Source organism: Neomonachus schauinslandi, chromosome 12 (assembly GCF_002201575.2).
Source record: "Neomonachus schauinslandi chromosome 12, ASM220157v2, whole genome shotgun sequence".
NCBI lineage: Eukaryota > Metazoa > Chordata > Mammalia > Carnivora > Phocidae > Neomonachus > Neomonachus schauinslandi.
In genome coordinates, this window is record NC_058414.1 from 46,929,012 (window position 1) to 46,956,634 (window position 27,623).

Below are 27,623 nucleotides of genomic sequence, written 5' to 3' on the forward strand. Positions count from 1 at the left end.
GTTAGATATTATACTATATTTGCCATCCAATATATGTTCTCAGTGATAATAAATATCAGCATATAAACATTTGGCTTGCCTTAAAACTACACCACTCTGAACACGCTAAAATAGACCCAAATTCTTCAATGAGCCATTTTTGCCCTCATGAGATGAAGCCATGAATAACAGCTGACCTAGACTACAAAGGATACCAAAATAATGGTCTTGTGAGCTTTGACCTGCAGGGCTCTGTTAGGATGGAGCCAAGACACTGCAAAGAGCTACAAAAAGAAAGAGAAAGGGAAACAGGAGAAGAAAGGGCATAGAACAACGGAACAAATGTTCTGCCCCATCCTTTGCACTCTAGATATGTTTTTTATCAGCTACTCATAGTATTACATTCTTTGTGAAAGATGGACTGTATTGGAACACGCTTTAAAACACTGTATGAAATAAGAACATAGGAACAGTTGGAGAAGGCATTGCCTAGGATTCTTGACCCTTGGAATGGCCACATTTAAATACAAGCATACCTTGGCAAGTTTAAGAAGCTTACTACTGTAGCCTTTAAACTGACCGTAGAGAGGGGTAGAACATTTTGAAAGAGAGACACTGACAAAATGGAGACATAAGACTCTGCAGTGAATGTGCTGAAGAAAGATAAGATTTGACAATAGTGTTTCTACTAAAAGCAGGACCAAGCTACATTATGTGTCTTTATCAAAATGTTCCCTCAAAGAAATTTCCTGCAGAAAGCATTCAGTAAAAGGGCCTGCTACAGAATGACTTATCTCCTATTTATTATACAATGTTTAGAAAGAAAGTTGGGGATTCTTTATAGAGAATAAAGCCCCATGGGGAATACGGTATAGCTTAGGGAGTCTACATCACATCTTAGCCCTCCACACAGAGACCGTGTGTGGATAATAACAGATGAGTTACACAGCTTCTGCAAGATATCATTAGACACTAAATTTCAAAATACTTGAGAGACTGTTAGAAAAGTTCCAGGGAAAGGCACTTTGAACTGTCAATTGAAGAAGTCATAGTTATAAAACAGAAAAATGAACTCTGAAATACAAAATATGAGAAAGTTAAAATACCATTTTCAAAGTAGCTTGTGGTGGAGAATCTGGAAAAATGTGGATAAAGTTGTAGTACCTCTGTGCTGAGTTCTGTGCTAATAGTATTTTAGAAAGTAAATCATTCCATTAGGAAGTGCCAAGATATATATGCTAAGTTCTTATCTGGAGAAAAGAAGACAAAATATAGGCAATTTTGTGAAGTACTAGAAAGTTTTTACAAAAGATGCTAGAATGGAGGGTTTAGGCAAAGACGGCCCATTCAGACTCAAACACCTGATAGGAGCAATATATGGCCCAGTGCCAAGTTTTGCCAGCCATCAATCTCCCCAAGGTATCTGAGAATCCTTCTAGTTTTAGTTCAAGGAGGGTCAAGAGAAATCAGAGATTATGGAGAACCAGGAAAAAAATTAGAAATAGTTGAAGACGCAAAGATCATATACTAACTCAAGAAAATATATCTGATAGAAAGCTAAGATGTTGGTGGACATTTTAGATCATTTGAATGAGGACTTCCAATCCTCAGTTTTATGAGTAGAGGTGGTGTCATGAATGAGCTATGGGATTCCACTCAAAAGGACACCCTACCTACTGCTACTAATGCAGTCTGGGGGGAGTGCATTAATTATTACTTAGTCCATCTCTGGATATTACTGTGCACAATTCCCTAGAAAGACTATTGACATAACTCCCCATGGTCTGAATGTACAAAGTTACCTGGGCTGGCTACAGCATGCAGCTCTTGAAGTTGCCAGGAGAGACTAAGGAAGTCAGAAAAATGGTGCATATGGATCCAGCACTTGTAACCAGACTAATGTTGCAATTCCAATCTCTTTTAGGTATAGACTTATTCTTTATGTAATTTGGGAGAGATGGACTAGCATTTTACCATGCTTTCCTTGCATGTCTTTGTTCCAACTTGCTTGGTCAGATAGAAGTCAAAAGCATCATGAGAGTATTTCTAAATGTCTCAGCCTACAGGCCATGATGAAAGGAGCCGCACACAAAGTATAAACTTTTTTGACACTGTAAGTTTTCAGATACCCAAGGACCTGAAAGAATGGATGACAGGGAAACTATAAGATAGGAGGAAGGGTTTTCTCATTTTATATAGAATGTGGATCAGGAACAGTGGAGCAATTACAGGACACATGGAATGTTATCAGTGATTATTTTAGGAACATCTATTTATCCAAGATGAATCTCTAAGGGATTACATTAAGAAATTCTTAAGTTAATATTTTATTTCTCAGCTCTATGCTTTTTGATCATACCAGGAGACAAGGCAACAAAAGGAAAATTACCACAGAACTCAATATAATGATCATGGCAGCTGTTTGTGGGAAAAGGAAGAATTTTACAAGGTACCTTCAGAAAGCAACTTTGGAAATGGCAGAAACTATCATTACATGAAGGACTTCCATATAGTATTTCCAGATAAATGCTCTGTGGAAGCAGTTATTGCTGTTTTAGAAATACCTCCCAGAGCTGCTGAGAGCAATACCTGAAGTCTTTCATACCTAGGAAAAGAGAAGAGACTGGACATCATTAGGGTACAGTTTTTGTGATCCCAAAGAGTCCAATATGTTAAAATGTTTTTTTTTTTTTTTTAATTCTGGCACTGGTGAAGTGAGTATGAAGGAGGTAGAAGGGAAAATGTGCCCTTTCCGAAATATTTCAAAATACTTAGAATAATTCTGACTCTTAAGTTTTTAAAAAATTTTATGCATTGATTTTATTTTCCATCATAGCCAGTTAACCTGATATTGGTAATAGACTATTTAGTAGTCACATCAAATCACATTTTACCAATAATCAGAATGTATCCTCTGTTCTATGAATCTGTGGGATTCATTATAGACTACATTCCTTGAATACCTTCTAACTAAGGCAGAGCTTTTACGAGTTAATTTCTAGAGAAAGACTCATTTGTCAGGAAAAAAAATGACTAATCTCTGATATCCATGGGGAAACTACAAACCAGCTATAGTTGGCAGAATTTTGTAAACAACTGGGAGACTCTCCTGTCCAAGTCAAAGCTGCAGCTACCATCATTTTGCTCTTCTCTTGATTTTTAATGTAAGAGTCTTTGTTCTCCACTGACTTCAGTTTGAGGGTAAGTTTCAAGGAACAGTGGATTATCACAATCTGGTAAAAAACTAAGCTTAAAAATGGTCTAGAAGTCACTTATCATTTGGCAGCTATAGCAGCTCAAATAGTAACACATTCTGCTTCAAAGGCACTTACGACATCGGGCAGAAAGTCAATTGCATCTTCAACATTTATTCAATTCCAAGGTCTCAAACCATTCAGCAAAAGGAGAGACTATCTAGTCTATGTGTCCCTTTCCCCCCAAATCCTTCCTTTCTGTTTTCATTCAACAATAAAGCACTAAAAAATAAGTTAATGGTGATTGATACTTGTGTGAGGGCCCAGGGCAGCCTGCCCCAAAATATGACCCTTTGGCATATTGATTATGCTACATTAAAGTTACTTAAGAAAGAGTCAGGGCAAGAAAAACACTCTGACCCATCTTTTTCTCTAGAAAGCAGGAAATAAATCTCCCACATGAACGATATCCTCCCTGTACCAGGAGGTAAAGAGACATTCTTAGCACCAGAGTTAGGGAATTGAGAGCTGAGAAGACTATGTAAACAAACTTTGTTACTTTTACTAAATACTCCAGCCCAAATCCTGTTCAGAATTCCTTACTAATTAAAGCTCCCAAATATAAGTTTTCTTTGTCTTGTCAAGTCTCACATATTTATGTTTCTTTGTCTAAAAAGTATAAAAACTGCCTGCTTTGGTCCTTTCTTTTAAGTTTTCATTCAAATTCTAGTTAGTTAACATACAGTGTAATATTAGTTGCAGTTGTACAATATAGTGATTGAACACTTCCATACAACACTCAATGTTCATCACAAGCGCACTTCTTAATCCCCATACCTATTTAATGCATATCCCAACCCACCTCCCCTCTGATAGCTTTGGTGGTTTCTTTAGGTTTCAATTTTATTATTGGGCCTTTATGTGCATGTAATTAAACTTTGGGGTTTTTTCTCCTGTTAATTGGTCTCATTGTCAATTTAATTCTTAGGCTAGCTAAAAGAACATTAAAACATATAAGAAAAATTTTCCTCCATGCCATTTGCAAGAAAAAGATGTGTGTGTGTATGTGTGTGTGGGGGAGGGAGGAATATGTCTGTGTTTTAAGAGGTTTACTTCTTTGATAAAATGGAAGAATTAAGCCTATTTTTAATGGCTAGGCTCTAAAATACTAGCAACTAAATGGATTCCCTTTCAACCTTTCTTGATGAATACAGAGAAGTGGTGAGTCTACCTGTAGCTTGAAAATGTTCACAGATAGGATGAACCTGAAAACAGAGAAGTAGAGTAAAGGGAAAGAAAGAGGGTCAGAGATGAAGACAAAGAGACTCTGGGCCCAAATATAAGGCTACTTTATATAAACTAAAAGGCAACCTGATAGGAAAATGTATTTTCATCAACCTCTGGAACTGATTATGGTGGTAATGACTATCATAAGCTTATGTTTACCGGGGAATAATTCTCAGTGTTTCTTTCATGTTTCTGCAGGTCTTAACAAACAGAGATGACTTTTATTCCAGACCATCATTTCACAGATATTTTTGTAGTGAAAACCCTTGGGAGACATAGATTGTGACCTTCTCTTGAGCAAAAGGCAACTTTATTTCCCATCCATCATAAAAGATTCAGGTTCCCTAAACTTAGGATTCCTCTCCTGTAACTCAACTCACTGTTTGTACAGAGGTCACCTGGCCTTTTCATGTTTCCCCATGATAACTAAAGTGGAGATGACAGTGAAAACATGAGGTGAATGCTGTCTGTTGTGACATGGTTAATAATGTCCTTTTCCTATGCTCCAGGAGTATCATGTCTTCTAGCATCATAAATCTGCAGCAAACTAAATTGCTACATTGTGAGTGGGGTACAATCTTGGCAATGTTCTCCCCCACAATAGGTAAAAGTGAAAAAATTGGGGCACAATGAGCAGGTGGGTTTTTCTCATATAATCCATCGAAGCAAACTGTAAAATTTAATAAACAGTGAAATTATAATGTGATAAGCAGAGATATTGTACTGCAGAAGAAGAAAAGAAATAGTATAAAGATAACTCAGAATATTCTAATGGTAACTACAATGAAAGCAGTAATTAACTTACATATGGTGGTTTGCAGTTTACAAAGCATTGCCACACATATTATTTTATTTGAGTCTTACAGCGATCTTGTGAGATAGCTTTATTATTTTCTTAATTACACAGTTGAGAAAATTAAAGTTTAGAAAGATTATGTAACTTGTTAAAGGCTAAAACTAATATGTTAAAAAAAAATAAAGAGCAGAGGTGAACTTCAGAAAACTGAATAAAACCAAACAAAAATTAAGATTTGGCCATAAGTTCAGAATCTTTCATCACAAGTTATTCCCTTTATATGATGCCCTTTTTGCCCCTATGAACATGTCTTCTCTCCTATGTGAAAGAACAAAATCTTTCTCTTTACTGTATTCATTTTAGCCATAATTTTTTCTCTTTCTTTTAATGGCTCAGATTCTATTAAAAAAATAGTATATATGTATTCTCTCTGTCTCTCTCTCACTCATCCCACTGCATTTACTATTCTAAGAAAAAAAAAAATCTTTGTTAAAATCACCAGTAACACTGTGAATGATGAAAATTCTGGGCACATTTTGGTTATTAAGTTACATCTCACCTTCTGAAAACACTTTTCTTTAGATTGTAGAATACTAGTCTAATTCACTTATTTCCTCCTTCCTTTCTAGGTACTATATTCCAATTGTTTTCACAGATATCTCATCTTCTAACTGCCTTATAAACACAATGATCTCTAGCACTCCTTCTCCATCCTTCTCTCCTTGCTCAATTTTCTTCCACTGGGTCACCTAATCTATTCTCATTGTATGATTACCACCCACAATGCAAAAGCACAACCATTCTATAACTCCAGTTCTGATTTCTTTCTTGAGCTCCAGATCTGTATGCCAAAGAATCGAATTAATATCTTCAATCATTAGATGGATAGAAAACTATGGTTCAAAATGTCCAAAATCAAGCCATTTCTCTCTAAACCTGTATTAATTAATTAATTATCTTGTTTTTTCTTTGTATTCCTTTCCTGGATTAAGAAAACCACACTGTTCCCAAGCTGGAGTATCCCATCCTCCTTCCTTAGTCCTCATACTCCAATGGTGATTGTACCTGATTTATTCTACCTCTAGATACTCTCCCTAATATGTAATTACCTCTCCATTAACAATACCTTAAACTTCATTTAACCCTGTGTATTCAACAACTTGTACTAGAAAAATATTCTCCTAATTGTTTTTAGTCTCCCTTTAATCAAGAAGTTATTCTATACATATTTCTTTCTGAAATTAAAATCTTATAATTCCACTATCCTTTCTACTACTATCTTCAATGTCTCCCAATAAGTATATGTTAATAGACAATGCTTTATTATGGCATTCACAGACCCATCTTTTATGACTATTGCTGATCAGCCTTGTCTTAAGAACTTTAATGCATGTGGATGTACACACATCATACATGTTCCTACAAAAATATGTACATACACCAACACACACTTCCAACTATCCGCTAATGTGTCACAGTACATCATGCCTCAGCACATGTTCTGATAACTGCTTGGAATTTCCCTACTTTTCTTATCCCTATCTAATACTTTCAATTAAAATTAAAATACCATTCCCCTCTCAACTCCTATCCACTGGAAGCAGAATTAAAAGCTCTCCAAGTGTCTTGCACAGACTTCGAATCAAGATGGCAATGTAAGAGGCTCCTGAACTCACCTCCACCCATGGACACACCAAATCCACAGTTACATATAGAACAATTCCGTATGAAAGAAATCCATAAGCTAGAATGACTTTGATACATCAGGCAAATGAGAAAACCCACACTGAAACAGGCAGAAGGGACTAAGACACAATCTCGCCATAAACCCTACCCCCATCATGGTAACAGAGAATCAGAAGGAAACAAAACTGCCAGCTTAAGCCTGAGGAGCTGAAGGAGGTTGAACATGAGACGTTGAACCCCACATCTGGTTTCCCAAATCTTATTACCTCCTTCTGAGAAATGAACCCCCAAAACATCTAGCTTTGAAAGCCAACAGTGCTGGTGTCCAGGAAACAGGCTATAGGGAACTAAGAAACAGTTCTTTTTTTTTTTTTTAATTTTATTTATTTATTTCTCAGAGAGAGAGATTGAGAGAGCACAAGAAGGAGTAGCAGCAGGCAGAGGGAGGGAGAGAAGCAGACACCCCACTGAGCAAGGAGCCTGATGCAAGACTCAATACCAGAACCCTGAGATCATGACCTGAGCTGAAGGTAGACACTTAAGTGACTGAGCCACCCAGGCACCCCAAGAAACAGTTCTTAACATACTCGCCCAAACTCAATGGAGCTAAGCCCCAGGTCCAGCACAGAGGCAGCAGACTAAAGTGTTCAGTCTGTCCATGAAAAAGGCCTATTTGCTTATCTTAAAAGCTGTGGTCTATTAAAAATAAATTTTCTGAAAAAGGAAATAAAGAAATCGATCCCATTTACAATGGCATTGAAACAATAAAATACTTAGGATTAAATTTAACTAAAGAGGTAAACAATCTCTACTCTGAAAACTGTAGGAAACTCATAAAAGAAATCAAAGGAGACACACATAAATGAAAAGGTATCCAGTGTGTATGGATGGGAAGATTACTGTCAAAATGTCAACACTACCAAAATCTATTTATAGATTCAATGTAATTGCCTATCAAGATTCCAATGGCATTTTTTATAGAAGTAGAAAAACACTCCTAAAATGTATAAGGAATGACAAAGACCCTGAATAGCTAAAGAAATCCCGAGACAAAACAGGAGGTATCACACTTCCTGATTTTGAGCTATACTATAAAGTTATGGTCATCAAAACAGTATGGTAATGACATAAAAACAGACAAATAGACCAATGGAACAGTATCAAGAGTCCAAAAATAAACCCAGTGTATAAAGTCAACTAATATTTGACAAGGAAGGCAAGACCACTCAATGAGGAAAAGACAATTTTTTTAATAAATAATGCTGGGATAATTGGATATTCACATGTAAAAAATGAAACTGGACCCATAACAACACCACTCACAAAAATTAATACAAAATGGATTAAGGACTTAAAAGTAAGACCTGAAGGCATGAAACTCCTAGAAGAAAACAGGGGGAAATAAAGCTCCTTGATATGGGTCTTGTAATAATTTTTTAGATATGAGTCCTAAAGCACAAGCAACAAAATAAAAAACAAATAGGTCTATATCAAAGTAATAGGGCTCTACAAATAAAAATAAACCATAAAAAAAAAGGAAAAGAAAGGGAAACAAACCATAAGAGACTCTTAAAGGTAGAGAACAAACTTAGCATCGATGGAGAGAGGTGGGTGGGGGATGGGCTAGATGGGTGATGGGTATTAGGAGAGCACTTGTTGTGATGAATATTGGGTGTTATATGTAAGTGATGAATCACTGAATTCTATTCCTGAAACAAATATTGCACTGTATGTTAACTAACTACAATTTAATTTAAAAATTTTAAAAAGGAAAAAAAAAGAAAAATAAACCACCAGTGACATGAAAAAAATCCATGGAATGGGGAAAAATATTTGCAAACCATATATCTGATAAGGTGTAATAATCAAAATCTATAAAGAACTCATACAACTCAATAGCAAAACCACAAATAACCCAATTTAAAAATGGGCAAAGGACATGAATTGGCATTTCTCCAAAGATATATCAATGGCCTACAGGTACATGAGAAGATGCTCAACATCACTAGTCACTGAGAAAATGGAAATTAAAATCACAGTGAGATATTACCTCATGCCTGTTAGAATAGCCACCATCAAAAAGATAAGAGGTAACAAGTGCTGGTGTGGATGCAAAGAAAAATGAACCCCCATGCACTGTTGGTGGGAATGTAAATTGGTGCAGCCACTATGGAAAACAGTATAGAGGATGCTCAAAAAATGAAAAATAGAACTAACATATGATCCAGCAATTCCACTTCTGGGAGTTTAGCCAAAGGAAATGAAAACCCTAACTCAAAAACATATCTGCATGCTCATGTTTACAGGAGCATTATTTACAATAGCCAAGACATGGAAATAACCTAAGTATCCTTTGATAGATGTATGGATAAATAAGGTGTGTGTGTGTGTATGTATGTTTGTGTATAGTGCTATTATTCAGTCATTAAAAAATGAAGAAATCCATTGTGATGAAGAATCCATGGGTGGAATGACCAAGTGGGATGTATCCCTGGGCTGCAAAGTTGGTTCAACATCTGCAAATCAATCAACGTGATACAATACATTAACAAAAGAAAGAACAAGAACCATATGATCCTCTCAATAGATGCAGAAAAAGCATGTGACAAAGTACAGCATCCTTTCTTGATCAAAACTCTTCAGAGTATAGGCATAGAGGGTACATACCTCAATATCATAAAAGCCATCTATGAAAAACCTACAGCGAATATCATTCTCAATGGGGAAAAACTGAGAGCTTTCCCCCTAAGGTCAGGAACGTGGCAGGGATGTCCACTATCCACCACTGCTATTCAACATAGTATTGGAAGTCCTAGCCACAGCAATCAGACAAAAAAAAGAAATCAAAGGCATCCAAATTGGCAAAGAAGAAGTCAAACTCTCACTCTTTGCAGATGATATGATACTTTATGTGGAAAACCCAAAAGATTCCATCCCAAAACTGCTAGATCTCATACAGGAATTCAGTAATGTGGCAGGATATAAAATCAATGCACAGAAATCAGTGGCATTCTTATACACCAACAACAAGACAGAAGAAGGAGAAATTAAGGAGTTGATCCCATTTACAATTGCACCCAAAACCGTAAGATACCTAGGAATAAATCTAACCAAAGAGGCAAAGAATCTGTACTCAGAAAACTATAAAATACTCATGAAAGAAATTGAGGAAGACACAAAGAAATGGAAAAACGTTCCACGCTCATGGATTGGAAGAACAAATATTGTGAAGATGTCAATGCTACCTAGAGCTATCTAGACATTCAATGCAATCCCCATCAAAATACCATCCACTTTTTTCAAAGAAATGGAACAAATAATCCTAAAATTTGTATGGAACCAGAAAAGACCCCGAATAGCCAGAGGAATGTTGAAAAAGAAAAGCAAAGCTGGTGGCATCACAATTCCGGACTTCCAGCTCTATTACAAGGCTGTCATCATCAAGACAGTATGGTACTGGCACAAAAACAGACACATAGATCAATGGAACAGAATAGAGAGCCCAGAAATGGACCCTCAACTCTATGGTCAACTCATCTTCGACAAAGCAGGAAAGAATGTCCAATGGAAAAAAGACAGTCTCTTCAACAAATGGTGTTGGGAAAATTGGACAGCCACATGCAGAAGAATGAAACGGGACCATTTCCTTACACCACACACAAAAATAGACTCAAAATGGTTGAAAGACCTAAATATGAGACAGGAGTCCATCAAAATCCTAAAGGCGAACACAGGCAACAGCCTCTTCGACCTCAGTTGCAGCAACTTCTTCCTAGGAACATCTCCAAAGGCAAGGGAAGCAAGGGCAAAAATGAACTATTGGGACTTCATCAAGATAAAAAGCTTTTGCAAAGCAAAGGAAACAGTCAACAAAACCAAAAGACAACCGGCAGAATGGGAGAAGATATTTGCAAATGACATATCAGATAAAGGGCTAGTATCCAAAATCTATAAAGAACTTATCAAACTCAACACCCAAAGAACAAAGAATCCAATCAAGAAATGGGCAGAAGACATGAACAGACATTTTTCCAAAGAAGACATCCAAATGGCCAACAGACACATGAAAAAGTGCTCAACATTGCTCGGCATCACGGAAATCCAAATCAAACCCTCAATGAGATACCACCTCACACCAGTCAGAATGGCTAAAATTAACAAGTCAGGAAACGACAGATGTTGGCGGGGATGCGGAGAAAGGGGAACCGTCCTACACACTGGTGGGAATGCAAGCTGGTGCAGCCACTCTGGAAAACAGTATGGAGGTGCCTCAAAAAGTTGAAAATAGAGCTACCCTACGATCCAGCAATTGCACTACTGGGTATTTACACCAAAGATACAAATGTAGGGATCCGAAGGGGTACGTGCACCCCGATGTTTATAGCAGCAATGTCCACAATAGCCAAACTGTGGACATAGCCAAGATGTCCATCAACAGATGAATGGATAAAGAAGATGTGGTGTATATATATACAATGGAATATTATGCAGCCATCAAAAGGAATGAGATCTTGCCATTTGCAACGATGTGGATGGAACTGGAGGGTGTTATGCTGAGCGAAATAAGTCGATCAGAGAAAGACATGTATCATATGACCTCACTGATATGAGGAATTCTTAATCTCAGGAAACAAACTGAGGGTTGCTGGAGTGGGGGGTGGGGTGGGAGGAATGGGGTGATAGGGTGATAGACACTGGGGAGGGTATGTGCTCTGGTAAGCGCTGTGAATTGTGCAAGACTGTTGAATCTCAGATCTGTACCTCTGAAACAAATAATGCAACATACGTTAAGAAAAAAAAAAAAAGAAGATAGCAGGAGGGGAAGAATGAAGAGGGGGAAATCGGAGCGGGACACGAACCATGAGAGACGATGGACTCTGAAAAACAAACCGAGGGTTCTAGAGGGGAGGGAGGTGGGGGGATGGGTTAGACTGGTGATGGGTATTAAAGAGGGCACATTTTGCATGGAGCACTGGGTGTTATGCACAAACAATGAATCATGGAACACTACATCTAAAACTAATGATGTAATGTATGGTGACTAACATAACAATAAAAAAATTAAAATTAAAAAAAAAAGAATCCATGGGTGGAATTTGAAGGCATTATGCTAAGTGAAATAAGTCAGATAAAGACAAACACCATATGACCTCACCTACATGTGGAATCTAAAAAAAAAAAAAAAAAACCTCATAGAAAAAGAGATAAGCTTGTGGTTACCAAAGGTGGAGGCTCATGGGACAGGGGTGTTGGAGGAAGGTGATCAAAAAGTACAAACTTCCCCTTTTAAGATAAATAAATGCTAGGGATGTATGTATAACATGATGACCATAGCTAACATTGCTGTATGATACATAAGAATGTTAAAAGAGTAAATCCTAAGAGTTCTCATCACAAGAAGACCACTTTTTTCTCTTTTTTTCTGTTTTATTTTATCTATAAGAGAAGACGGATGTTAGCTGAACCTATTGTAATCATTTCACAATGTATGTGTGCCTCTAACTTAAACAGTGACATATGTCAATTACTTCTCAATAAAACTGGAAGACAAAAAAAAAAAAAAAAAAGGCTGTGGCCTGAGGGGCAATCTTCTAATTTAACACATATCTAAAGGACCTAATGCAATATACCCCAAGACATAGGGAAGCTAGCGCTCCCCCTCTGGCTCATTCCAAGTTGTCTATATCAACTGGAAAGGAACTGGTACACATATCGGGTACCGGGCTTTTGCAGCTGCTGCCCAGGGGATTCATCCCTTGATCATCTGGCTCTGGTGGCAAGCAGGGCTTATGTTTGCAGGTCCCACTGGTCCATAGCAAATAGAATTCATTCTTAACTACTACCCCCTCCCAGGGCACAAAGAAGAGATGGAAGAGGAAAATTCCCTGGCTGTGTGAGTAAGAGGCATATTTGCAGGTCACATACCAATAAGTACATAAGAAGGTGCTCAATATCAGTAAACATCAGAGAAATGCCAATCAAAATACAATGAGATATCATTGCACACCTGTTAAAATGGCTATTATCAAAAAGACAATATATAAGTGCTGGAGAAGATGTGAAAAAAGGGAAACTTTGTACAGTGTTGGTAGAAATGTAAATCGGTACAACTACTATGAAAAAGAGCATGGAGGTCCCTCAAAAAATTAAATATAGAACCACCATATGATCTAGCAATCCCACTTCTGGGACTATAGCCAAAGGAAATGAAAACCCTAACTCAGAAAGATATTTGCACCCCCATGTTTGTTGCAGTATTATTTACAATAGCCAAGACACAGAAACAATCTAAGTATCCACAGACAAATGAATAAAGAAAATGTGTTACACACACACACACACACACACACACACACACACGGATATTATTCAGCCATGAGAAAGGACATCCAGCTGTTTGTGACAACATATGTGGACTTTGAGGCATTATGCTAAGTGAAAAAATGTCAGACATGAAAGACAAATGCAGTATGATCTCACTTATATGTGGAATCTTAAAAAGCCTGAACTTGCAGATCTAGAAAACAGACCGATGGTTGCCCGAGGATAAGGGTAGGGTATGTGGGTTTGGTGAAATGAGTGAAGGAGGTCAAAAGGTATAAACTTCCAATTATAAGTAAGTCCTGGGAACATAATGTACAGTATGGTGACTACAGTTAATAATACCATATTGTGGGGGCGCCCGGGTGGCTCAGTTGGTTAAGCGACTGCTTTCAGCTCAGGTCATGATCCTGGAGTCCCAGGATCGAGTCCCACGTCGGGCTCCCTGCTCAGCAGGGTGTCTGCCTCTCTCTCTGACCCTCCCCCCCTCATGCTCTCTATCTCATTCTCTCTCTCAAATAAATAAATAAAATCTTAAAAAAAAAATACCATATTGTGTTATTTGGAAGTTGCTAAGAGAGTAGATCTTAAAGGTTCTCACCATAAAAAAAAAAAAAATTGTAACTGTGTGGTAACAGATGTTAACTTAACTTATCATGGTGATCATTTTGCAATACATCTTAAATCATTATGTTGTACACCTAAAATTAAAACAATCTTATAGTTAACTATATCTCAATAAAATGTCTTGTATATATAACATTCAGAGAATGTATTTAATTGCTTTATCATCATCTGCCACATTATTTGTCTCTCTGAATATACTAGGCTCTTTGACTGAAAGCACCAAAATATTTATTTCTGTATTAACCAAAGCCAAACGTAATAAAGAATAAAAGGTTCTAAGTACTGTTGGCTGAATAACGACCACTGAGTAAAATTAAGTCCCTCTAGTCTGTGTACTCGCATCTCTGTGTGTGTATAGCACTTCTGCTATAATGGGGAAGGTGATGATGAAGGAAACTTTCGGCAAATAACAACCTTTATAACTGAGTTAAGGATGAAGTACAGAATTCAATATGCATGATTCTTAGTGATAAATTTTGTTATGAATATATCATATTAATGTTAGTGATAAAATAATAGTTGTTATTTTTTGATGGGGATTATCATCCTCATTTTATAGGAAAACTGAAGCTTAAAGAGATGATTAAGGTTCCAAAGTCAATGGTAGGTTCCATTTTATTTGTGTGATACTGGCTACATTAGTAGTTTTCACCAAATATTTTAGTGCTCCCCTGACAGTGGGCAGACAAAAATAAGGCATTTCTCTGCTCACTTGGAATTAGATGTATTCATGTGGATTGCTTAGGCAAAATAAATCTAAGCATATCATTGCCAGAGAGAAGGCTTAAGAGCCAACACCCGATTCTCAAGCTCTCTGTTTGTCTCTGCCATAGCATCTGCCAATTTTTTAAGTTGACGACTGTTCCATCTAACTGGGACTTGATCGAGGACAAAGTGAAATTAACCATTTGCTGACTCAGATTTGGAAATAAAATATGATCAAGAAATCAGCTCCTATTTCATTAAGCCACTGAGATTTTGTGAATTTTTCAGTCGTAACAATTTGGCCCACCTCGACCAATACTTCATAGAAGTCCTAACTTCAATATTAAAGTTTGTTTGAACGTAAGCCTTAAAAGAACTGTTTTTGAGTTACTGTTTTTTTTTTTTTTTGGCAAGTTTGACAAGTTGGAAAAATAGATGTTTAAAAAAATTATTGGAGATTTGTCTTTAGGACACTAAAATACTGGATTTTAGACATTCATAGATATTACTTTCTTTTACCATTGCAAATTTCCTGTATTAAAAGATTTAAGATGGGGGCCTGGTTGGCTCAGTTGGTTAAGCGCCTGCCTTCGGCTCAGGTCATGATCCTGGAGTTCCAGGATCGAGTCCCACATCGGGCTACCTCCTCGGCGGGGAGTCTGCTTCTCCCTCTGACCCTCCCCCATCTCATGCTGTCTCTCTATATCTTTCATTCTCTCTCTCTCTCTCAAATAAATAAAATCTTTAAAGAAAAAAAAAGATTTAAGACATATATGTACCCAGAGAAGCTACCAAGGAAAAAATCAGTCTGAAACAGTACAACAAATAGGAAACAGAGCCAGAAATGAGGCAAAAGAGATTATGCAGCCAACATACATTCCAGAAATAAAATCTGGGTCAAAGCCAGGAACTGCTGAGTTAATCAATGTGAATCAGAAGAAACAGGGTCGGAAATGAGAGACATGTATTATCTAAAATAGAGTTGCTGATTCCAATTTCAGACCAAGTATCAGGGCAAAGTCAAAACTTTTCACATAAGTAGTATAAATGAATAGGCCTAAAAAAAGCTCTCTTCTGATATTAAACTACTTCATTTATCACCATCATGATCATCGTCATAACAATAACATATTGAGTTCTGAGCATTTACGGGCATTTTCACATGTAACCATCATCACAATCCCAGGACATGGGTGAGGAGACCGAGCACAGCACTAGAACTCGCCTCATTTTATAAAATACCAAATTACGCGCTCCCAGTCACTCTGCTAAATGACCCTGTGTCATTTATTCTTTTGTCTTATGCAAAAAAAGTAATTATCATTAAATGGTTTGGCCTCCCAAAATAGAGCCAATCTAATACAGGGCAGAGGCCAAAATCAAAAGCAAACTGCATCATGACAAATTAGAAAGAGGGCTAATATGTGACCTAAATTTGCTTAACAATAAATTGAATGCCCACAGGGGAAGAGGTCAAGTCTCTTTCCCTCCATTCTCTTTGTCCCTCTTTGTCCCACCTTGTATGGATCAAGCAAAAAGAGACACATTAGATCATCATGCTAGAGGGTAGAGTTTCTCATGAGAGTAAGGCTACTTAAAATGGAAAAGGGCTTTACCATATTTCTATTACAATTGTTTCACGGTTTTCTTCTCATCTCTTTCTCCTCCCATGCTTTTCATAAAGGAAGAGTGAGGGAGGTTCCAGGCACCAGCAGAATGAATGCAGGAGGAATACTGGAATCTGCCTCTGTTTTAGGTAGAGCTTTGCTGACGTTCGCACATGATCCAGTCCAATCTACCACGGTAAGAGACCAGAGAGACATTTTGAGGCCAAAACCATAGTTAGCAGCTTTGCCTCTCTGCTTTGTCCTGTATATAAAAACCTTTGAGAGATGGCTATGGCTGGTGGAGGTGTGAGGACCTAAACCCCAGAGTCCAGCTTTCCCTATTTTGGAAACATGATTAATAACCCATTTATTGACATACTGATCTTCATAAGAAACATAAATGAATTATTACCGTTTTGATCTTCATCATTTATTGCGCCATTGCTATGTGCTGGGTAATCTGCCTGGAAGAGATAGATCATTTGCCTCCCTCTGACGTGTGTTGTATTAAATGAGTTAATATTTGTACATTGTTTAGATTAGGGCACTAAAAATCTATTATTTGTTATGATGATGTTTACTGTCTCATTAAATCCTACAACAATACGTTGAGGTGGATTCTACTTTTCCAGGTGTCAAAGCTGAGGCCCAAGTAGTCCATGTAACATTCTAAATAAAGGTCACACCACTCAGAGTACAGAACGGTGCTGGGGCTGGGGCTCAACACTATCAAATATTAGTCTGCCTGCAAAGCTTGTGCTCTTTCCACTAAGCCAGGCCACGTGCCTCTCTCCAAGGAGAAACTGTACAGTAGGGCCAAACATTAGGCATACTGGTCCTTATTGAAAAGAACACGTTCATCATTATTTTGCACCTCTCCACAATGCCAGCTGCTATAAACAGCATAAAATTTATGAAAATTTAGAAGTGCTCCCATGGTGATAACACAGTATTTTTCAAAAATAATTGGCATGCTCTATAACACACTTTATATATAACAAATAAAAAGTTAATCCTAAGTGACAATATGTGGGCAGATAATGAATCACTTGGAAATAGCATGTAGATTTTACAAAGACAATATTGTCATCCATGAAAAGACCTGGAGTATCTTAACCCTTTGCTATGCCGTGAAACCACAGCAGGAAGCCCTGGCAAACTAATAATGTGATAAGCTCAATTCTCTACACGGCAGGAGCGAGAGCTCTCTATCTCGTAACAACAGTTTGGATGACTTTATATAAAGAGTGGGAAAGAAAATTATACGGCTCTCTCCCACATATCAATGGAAATGTTTCCCATGGAGTGACTCAGCCTAAAACCCTAAACAGGAGCATGGTCTCAGCATGCTGTAGGCAACCACAGCAGGCTTCACATTAGCTGCCTTAAGCATTTGTGGGGACAACACAGAACTGAGGCTGCCAATAGCACCAGAAGTTTCTACCTTGTGGGAAGAATCTAGTCTTAGAGCAGCGGGGGAAGACGCTGACTATGCTCCAAAACGTGGCACTTTCCTATTGATCACCAGCAATACATTCAAACAGCCCACAGAACACACTCACTCCCTTCTTATTAAAACAATTATTGTAAACCACTATGTCACTTACAGCTTGCCAGGCACTGCTATCATGATTTGACATATATTATTACCTCGTTCGATTTAATACTCACAACCCTTGACATATTGATTTTTTTCCGCATTTTACAAGTGTGAAAAATGGGACACAGAGATGTTAAGTAACTTTCCCCAAATGAGAAATCTAAAATATGGAGGCTGAGGATTTGAATACAAGCTGTCTGATGTGCTAGCTGCCTAACCAGGATTCCTGTGCCAATATCACTCTGTTTTTCCCCAAATGATCACAAGAAAAGCCTTGAAGTTGCGAGACTATTCCTAGCTGCAGGGTGTAATGGACTAAACTGTGTCCCCACCAAAGGCATATGTTGATATACTAGCCTCCACTAGGAGCGGTCTTTGGGAGGTAATTAGGCCGAGCTGAAGTCATGAGAGTGGGGCCCCAACGGGATTAGTGTCCTTATAATAGTCCCTGGGAACTTACTGCTCCTCTTACTCTTTGCACCCTATGAGGATACAGGGAGAAGTGGCAGTTTGTAACCCAGAAAAGGGCCCTTATAGAACCTGACCACGCTGAAACCCTGATCTTGGACTTCAGCCTATAGAACTGTGAGAAATAAATATCTGTTATTTAGAAGTCATCCACTCTGTGGTACTTTGTTATAGCAGCCCAAACAGAATAAGACACAGGGTGCATTGTGGTAGTAGTAGAGAAAACCCAAAATCGGATAATTCAAGGAAATGATCTTTACAGTGTTATCTAGGTCCCACATTGAGCGATTTGGTTTTGCTGGGGTAGGGGTTCCATGAATTCCTTCATCTTGACCAACAGTTCTACAGCCCCACTCCATCTCCCAAAAGCATATGAAACACTTATTTGATATATATAGCACATATAATCTTAGCATGCTGCAAATTTAACCTTAAAACAGTAACTTGTTTTTAATTTAATTTAATGCATATAAACAGCTTCTTATTGAAAGCTACAAAACAGGGCACCTGGGTGGCTCAGTTGGTTAGGCGACTGCCTTCGGCTCAGGTCATGATCCCGGAGTCCCGGGATCAAGCCCTGCATCGGCTCCCTGCTCGGCGGGGAGTCTGCTTCTCCCTCTGACCCTCCTCCCTCTCATGCTCTCTGTCTCTCATTCTCTCTCTCGCACATAAATAAAATCTTTAAAAAAAAATAAAAAAAAAATTTTTAAAAAGAAAGCTACAAAACAAAGTCAAGAAAGTTAATCCAATATACCATTTTCTATTAGACAGTGGAGGAATGTCACTTTGTCAATGCTGCACTGCAGTGTAAAAATCTGATGCTTAAATCCTGCTGACAAACTGATCACATGCACTAAATTGCATGGAAAATATACTACTTTCATAATCTTCAGAATAATGTTTGTTTCCAGCTATATTTTGACAACGGTAATTTATTATACAAGGATACATTCTAATCACAATATTCTTTGCCTCCTAATTACACAGGAAATTTCTTGCGGGATTAAGTCTGGCATTTTTCATACTGTGTTGCTTATTTAAAAAAGAGTAGCAAGTCTAATGATCATGGAACCTGCACTACTTTTTTTTTTTTAACTCTCAGTTATTCAGTTAATTTGTGTCCTCATAAAATCAATTTTAAAATGTTCTTATACTCAATGTGTCACTTCTTACTACCAATTTATTGAATGCTCATTAATCTTTGTCTCAATATGTTACAACTTTTACATTTATGACAATTTTTATTACCACTTGTTTTAGGTATTTCCACAAATTGATTACTAAATCAAGCATTTTTATGAGATAATTAAATGAATGCCATATTCTTTAGGCAATAAAATGAAAGTAGCAGTATATAACATATTCAATACTTCAGTATTAAATTCTGTTTATCAATTCAAATGGAATCAATATCTGAGCAAAGTCATTATAAATAATAATTTAGCTATTATGGCAATAACTTACCAATTTTATTTTAATGCTCCCATAAACAATAACATATATTTTAATTATCCAGCTAAATTCAACATAAACTAAACCAAACTTCGTGTTTTCTTTACTTGGGGGATTATGTCACCAAATTCTCCCATTCTTAAGTGAAATCTTTGGAACTAAATTTTTGATTTCTCTCTCTCTCTCTCTCTCTGTTTTATTATTTCCCAAGCTCTCTGTTAGTTTTAATGCTATAATATCTGAATCTACACTTTTCTGGTCCTCTTTCATCATCCACATTATTTAGTCTATTCCAGTAGCCCACTGGCATGATGCTAGTCTCTTTCCTTTACCTTATACCATCCTTGTATTTGCCAAGTTAAACTCCTTGTTCTTGTTGTTCTGCCCTTAAAACCCTACAGTTGGGGCGCTTGGGTGGCTCAGTCATTAAGCGTCTGCCTTTGGCGCAGGTCATGATCCCAGGGTCCTGGGATTGAGCCCCGCATCAGGCTCCCTTCTCCGTAGGAAGCCTGCTTCTCCCTCTCCCACTCCCCCTGCTTGTGTTCCCTCTCTCACTGTGTCTCTCTCTGTCATATACATAAATAAAATCTTAAAAAAAAAAAACCCTACAATTACTCCTCACTGCTTTACTCAAGTTTAGCATTGTATATTTTAATTCAATCTCATTTTTACATCCTTAACTGTACTTACACTCTTAATTTAATTTAATATGACTCCTCTCCTTCAAATATATGCTGAATTTTCCTTTCTATCTATATTATTTTCTTCTCCATTTACCTTAAACCTCCTTTTTAAGATTCATTTCAAACCCTACTTCTTCCATGAAGATTTCCCTTTCCCCATCTCCAACTGCATACTAAGGCCCTACAGGACCCAAACTTTGTGGCACTTAAAATATTCTGCCTAGATACAGAGACATTTATCCATTAGTTTCCAGCCTTTGTTAAACATCCTTGAACATATCTGTTCTTATCTGTGGTTCCTTCAGTGCCAAGCAGAATATTCTCCCTAAAAAAAACTCAGAAATATTTACTTAATTATTGGATATAACACAACAGTAGAGAGCATATAGAAATTGGAAAACATAGGTAAATCAATTTTTAGTCAATTTCAAAATTATCAAGTATAAAAATGCAAATAAGAATTCAGCCATTTTGGACTAAATGGGACAAGAGGATGAATTGTGCTCTCAGCTGCTCAAAACAGTTTTTGAATATGAGAAACACATTTTTATGGCAGAAATTTCTGCCCCCCGCCAGTGATAGCTGTTGTAATTTTTATTATTGACTAAGAACATTCACATGTTCTTATGGCTTTGCATCTTTATTGCAAATACCCAGCAGCACCCTCACAACCTCACCCAGAACACTTCAGCCCACAAGTGAGGAAGACTCTAGAAAACCTGTGAAGTTGGCCTTTTCAGATAATATGCATAAACACTTGTTTATTAATGTTCCTGACTTAGCTGTACCCCACAAATATATGTTATTATTCACTATCATCAACATATCTATTACTTATTATTTCAAATTCTTCTTCTCTCTGCCTCTCCTTCACAGTCTTACTCCATCCATTCCTTTACTTCTGTATGCCACACCTTCTCTCTGCATAAGCATCCCAGCTGCTTCAATTTTCCATCTTCCATTCTTGCATGCTATCAGTTGTTCTCCTCTTTCTAAAGCTTCTTTCATTCTCTTCTTCCAGGCACCATGTTATTCCCCCACTCTCTTCAATCTTCTACATTCTCTACATGTTATTTTTTTCTCTACTCATCATCTTCCCAACTTTTTGGTGCCTCCGACTTTTTAGGTACTCCCTTTTCTCTTTAACACCTTGACGCAGGTGTTATACATATTTATAGTTGAAACTCATTTCATGAAACAGATATATTCCGGAAAATCCATGTTAAAAATAAAATTCTTGGGGTGCCTGGGTGGCTCAGTCATTAAGCGTCTGCCCTCGGCTCAGGTCATGATCCCAGGGTCCTGGGATTGAGCCCCACATCGGGCTCCCTGCTTGGCAGGAAGCCTGCTTCTCCCTCTCCCACTCCCCCTGCTTGTGTTCCCTCTCTCGCTGTGTCTCTCTCTGTCAAATAAATAAATAAAAATCTTTAAAAAAATAAAATAAAATAAAATTCTTTATAGATAAAATCTTACTGTTTATGTGTAAAGAAACTTAATATTTAAAAATAGCCTACTATAAATTGAAATTGCCATGGCTTATCTTTTGTATAAATATACACATTTGAAAAAGTTGGCTTAAGGTCCTGATACCTTCTCTCTAACAACCTCTAATTCCAACTCCACAGTGTATCTATGACTCCCAACTCCCAGTCCTTTTTCTATGTTACGCTAACAAACAGAAAATATAAGAAACTAACAAACCCTCACTTTTCCCCCTTACTTCTGTTTGTCCTTCTCAGTTGCAGTATCACCAATTTCCTTTCACCCAAATTGTCTTATCTTTTGCTTTACTTCTGTTACACCTGGAATGTTTCAGTTAGTTTTGCATCTAACACCCTAGTTTCTTTTTTTTTCTAGATTTTATACTTGATTTAAGTTTAGCTTTTACCTTTTCCTTTTTCTCATGCCAAAAGGTAGTCTCAAGCAGACTTACTTGCAAACACAAAAGACATACCTACATCTATTTTGATGCTGAATAGGATGTATAATCTGTTCTTATAAATAATCAGTATCTTGTTTAACACAAATGCCAAATCAAGTCATATTATCAATATGAATACTTACACTCAGCATATTTCTGAAGTTGGGAAAATTCTGAGGGACTAAGGTGGGCCCACTTCTCCTGGTTTGTCATGGTGTTAGTGAGAAGTCTCTTACATACCAGGTGAGGAATTCTTTATTCAGGTGTTTGGCAGAATTCTATGCTTCAAAGTTTCCACATGGCATGTTTCATTATAAAATATCTCAAGCTTTCAAAATATGAAATCTGTCAACATGAAACCACTGTAGTTGCGAGATTGTAGTTTCAATAATCTATTAGAGACCTGCAGAAAAAGAAACATAAAAATAAAAAGATCAGCATTATTGCACAAAGAAAAAGTTGACAAGTTACACAATGTTAAGAATTTTTAATTTCTAACAATATTAGTTCTTCCAATCCATGAGCATGGAACATTTTTCCATTTGTGTCTTCCTCAATTGCATTTATGAGTGTTCTATAACTTTCTGAGTACAGATCCTTTGCCTCTTTGGTTAGGTTTATTCCTAGGTATCTTATGATTTTTGCTGCAATTATATATGGGATTGATGCCTTAATGTCTTTCTTCTCTCTCATTGTTAGTGTATAGAAATGCAGCTAATTTCTGTGCATTGATTTTATATCCTGCCACTTTGCTGAATTCCTGTATGAGTTCTAGCAACTATCGTGTGGAGTCTTTTGGGTTTTCCACATAGAGTATCATGTCATCTGCGAAGAGTGAGAGTTTGACATCTTCTTTGCCAATTCAGATGCCTTTTATTTCTTTCTGTTGTCTGATTGCTGGGGCTAGGACTTCTAGTACTATGTTGAACAGCAGTGGTGATAGTGGACATCCCTGTCATGTTCCTGACCTTAGGGGAAAAGCTCTCAGTTTTTCCCCATTGAGAATGATATTTGCTGTGGGCTTTTCATATATGGTTTTTATAATATTGAGGTATGTTCCCTCTATCCCTACATTATGAAGAGTTTTAATCAAGAAAGGATACTATACTTTGTCAAATGCTTTTTCTGAACCTATTGAGAGGATCATATGGTTCTTCTCCCTCCTTTTATTAATGTGTTCTATCACATTGATTGATTTGCGGATGTTGAACCACCCTTGCAGCCAGGAATAAATCCCACTTGGTCATGCTGAATAATCCTGTTAATGTACTGTTGGATCCTATTGGCTAGTATCTTGGTGAAAATTTTTGCATCCATGTTCATCAGGGATATGGGTCTGTAATTCTTTTTGGTGGGGTCTCTGTCTGATTTTGGGATCAAGGTAATGCTGGCCTTATGGAAAGAGTTTGGAAGTTTTCCTTCCATTTCAGAACAAATATTGTTAAAATGTCTGTGCTACCTAGAGTAATCTATACATTCAAGGCAATCCCTATCAAAATACCATCAACGTTTTCCCCGGAGCTGGAACAAATAATTCTAAAATTGTGTGGAACAAGAAGAGACCCCAGATAGCCAAAAGAACACTGAAACTGAAAACCAAAGTTGGTGGTATCATAATTACATACCTCAAGCTATATTACAAAGCTATAATCATCAAGATGTGTGGTACTGGCACAAAAACAGACACATAGATCAGTGGAAAAGAATAGAGAGCCCAGAAATGGACCTTCAACTCTATGGTCAACTAATCTTTGACAAAGCAGGAAAGAATATCCAATGGAAAAAAGACAGTCTCTTCAATAAATGGTGTTGGGAAAATTGGACAGCCACATGCAGAAGAATGAAACTGGACCATTTCCTTACACCATACACAAAAATAGACCCCAAACAGATGAAAGACCTAAATGTGAGACAAGAATCCATCAAAATCTTAGAGAACACAGGTAGCTACCTCTTTGACCTCAGCCAGAGCAACTTCTTCTTAGACACATCACCAAAGGCAAGGGAAGCAAGGGCAAAATGAACTATTGGAACTTCCATCAGGATAAAAAGCTTTTGCACAGCAAAGGAAACAGTCGACAAAACCAAAAGACAACCAACAGAATGGGAGAAGATATTTGCAAATGACATATCAGATAAAGGGCTAGTATCCAAAATCTATAAAGATCTTATCAAACTCAACACCCAAAAAACAAATAATCCAATCAAGAAATGGGCAGAAAACGAAAGACATTTCTCCAGAGAAGACATACAAATACCCAACAGACATATAAAAAAAATGCTTAACATCACTCGGCATCAGGGAAATCCAAATCAAAACCACAATCAGATACCACCTCACATCAGTCAGAATGGCTAAAATGAACAAGTCAGGAAATGACAGATGTTGGCGAAGATGTGGAGAAAGGGGAACCCTCCTACACTGTTGGTGGGAATGCAAGCTGGTGCAGCCACTCTGGACAATAGTATAGAGGTTCCCCAAAAAGTTGAAAATAGTACTACCATATGACCCAGCAATTGCACTAGTAAGTATTGACCCCAAAGATACAAATGTAGTGATCTGAAGGGGCACCTGCACCCCAATTTATAGTAGCAATGTCCATAATTGTCAAACTATGGAAAGAGCCCAGATGTCTATCAACAGATGAATGGATAAAGAAGAGGTGGCATATATATATATATATATATATATATATATATATATAATGGAATATACTCAGCCATCAAAAAAAATGAAATCTTGCCATTTGCAATGACGTGGATGGAACTAGAGGGTATTATGCTAAGTGAAATAAGTCAATCAGAGAAAGACAATTACCATATGATCTCACTTATATGTGAAATTTAAGAAACAAAACAGAGGATCATAGGGGAAGGGAGGAAAAATAAAAGAAGACAAAATCAGAGAGGGCAATAAACCGTAAGAGACTCTTAATCATAGGAAACAAACTGAGGGTTGCTGGAGTGGGGGGGTGGGTGGGGAGATGGGCTAACTGGGTCATGGACATTAAGGAGGGCATGTGATGTAATGAGCACTGGGTGTTATACAAGACTGATGAATCACTGAACTCTACTTCAGAAACTAATAATACATATACGTTAGTTAATTGAATTTAAATAAAAGATAAAAAGAATTTTTAATTTCTTAATAATGTATTCCAAAGTTATTTTAGTTTGTGTAATACTCAATTTTTAATTGTTCATGCACTCTTTAATGGCATTTTTATATATATTTCCTAATGCCAGATCACAGAAATAAATGACTAAAATACAAAAAGAAAGGGGACGCCTGGGTGGCTCAGTCGGTTAAGCGTCTGCTTTCGGCTCAGGTCATGATCCCAGGGTCCTGGGATCGAGTCCCGCATCGGGCTCCCTGCTCCGCGGGGAGCCTGCTTCTCCCTCTGCCTCTGTCTCTCTCTCTGTCTCTCATGAATAAATAAATAAAATCTTTAAAAAAAAAATAAAATACAAAAAAAAGAAAATTTTATAAAGTCTATTTCATAAAAGTAGATTTTTCTTTGCTGTTCTATTTTATAAATTCCACATTTCCAGAGCAAACAAGGGTGTCGTTTTTATCAATCTGAACTTATTAATCTTGTAATACCTAAACAATTACTATGTAAAAATCTAGACCAAATCATTAAAGGAAGCTAAGTAAGCTCTATAGCTCCCTGCACATACAATCGGCTAGCATACCAGATTTCCAACAATGGTTTGGAATGGCCTTCAGTAGTAGCACATATATTTGAAATCAGGCAAATGAATTCTGGGAGTCATATAAATTGAGGAATTTTTTTCTAGCAATAAAATGAAGAGAATAATTTTAATTTTACAATTTGTAAAAATCCCAATAAAATTTACCAAACTAAAGCAATTCCAAATGTCTGACAGACTTGCATAATGATAGTAGAAAAACTACTATGAATCATGCTTAAAAATAAATCCCTGGGTTGTCATGGACCTACATTCACTGCTACATCTATAAAGGCAAACAAAATGAAAAACCATCTGGTCTCAACTTTTTATTAGAGACAGTAATCAATTGCTCAAAACCAGACTGGCATTGTGATCGTTATAGAAAATGAAATATTTAGCAACAATGACTTAAGTTTATGAAATTGTATGACTGGAAAGCTTATTTATGCAGATGTCATTATCTCAAGCCAAGTACCTATATTTGGCATTAGTGCATAACCTTTCTTCAGCATCTGTTTTTTTGGTCTTCAATATCAACCCCAGGACCTCACTGTCACATCCTGTCATCTTTGTCTTTAAAAAAGATTCTTGTCAGTCTCATCTGTTCAGAGTCCCTGCACTCAGTTTTACAAAATGACAGTTTGCTATTTAATTGGAAAAAGTGAAGATACTGATGTGTTAACAGAGGCCAAATTGCTAGGTCTCTTTTTCCTCCCAGGGAATGCCCTTAAATCACAACCATGACTTTGTGGAAATAATATAAACCAAAAGGAATGGGAACATGTGATGGACATTTCTGTTTTCCACCCAGTGTCTTCCAGCTGATTTCATCCTTCTCATTGATTTCATCCTAATTCTTTGCTTCCCCCAGCTACATGCAGTTTTGATGAGACTATAAAACAAGGTGTCCTATTCTTTCCTATCCAAAGAGAGACAGATGATTCAGTACCATTTGGCACATGAGAGTGTCTCATGGGGCTTTAAATGTTGGATGGAGTTATTCAAGGACGGGATGAAAATAGCTGTACCTAAATGATTACAGCAATAATTGGATGCCTGTCGATGTCTGAGCCTGACTATCCAGCTATCTTGTCACTTCTAGAAGCAAATAACATTCTTTCAATTAAGAGTTAAGTGGCCCAGAATCAATTTCTGTTGCCTACAACCCCCAAATCTTAACTGATCATAATGAAAGTTCCTTTATTCATTCCGAATATGTTTATTTATCCCCTCTGTGTGCTAGAAAGCATTCCAGACACTAGAAATACAACAAAGATCAAAAGATACCAAAAAAAGAAAATAATGCTAATTAAAACAACGTGTCAGCTTTACTGAGAGCTTACAGTATGCATGGCACTCTCATCACAGTATTTGCGTGTTAGATTATTCAATCTTCACAAAATAACTTTGTGAGGAGCCAATAGTCTCTGATTTCAAAAAATAAAGGAACTGACACCGGATGATTAGAATCTGGTAAAACACACCAGACACTGCTAGAAACCTAAACAATACCCACTCTCCCTTGCTTCCTTGGTAACAGAACTCTAATCTTATTGAATGAAAATATATCCATCTAAAGAACTACATTCCTGGGCACCTGG

At 37.2% G+C, this 27,623-nt stretch overlaps 1 protein-coding gene across 6 annotated transcripts in view; it reads right to left on the reverse strand.

Annotated features, from left to right (window-relative positions):
* The window catches only part of DGKB (diacylglycerol kinase beta), a 666,176-nt gene extending 643,444 nt beyond the window's left edge, over positions 1 to 22,732 (reverse strand). For 5 of the 6 annotated variants that reach the window (XM_021689590.1, XM_021689588.1, XM_021689587.1 and 2 more), the window contains exon 1: positions 22,470 to 22,539. In XM_021689590.1, coding sequence (XP_021545265.1) covers positions 22,470 to 22,539 — 70 coding nt within the window. Of the gene's footprint in view, positions 1 to 22,469 lie in introns of all 6 variants that reach the window. The other variant, XM_021689586.1, reaches the window with a different exon arrangement.
* Positions 22,733 to 27,623: the final 4,891 nt, after the last annotated feature.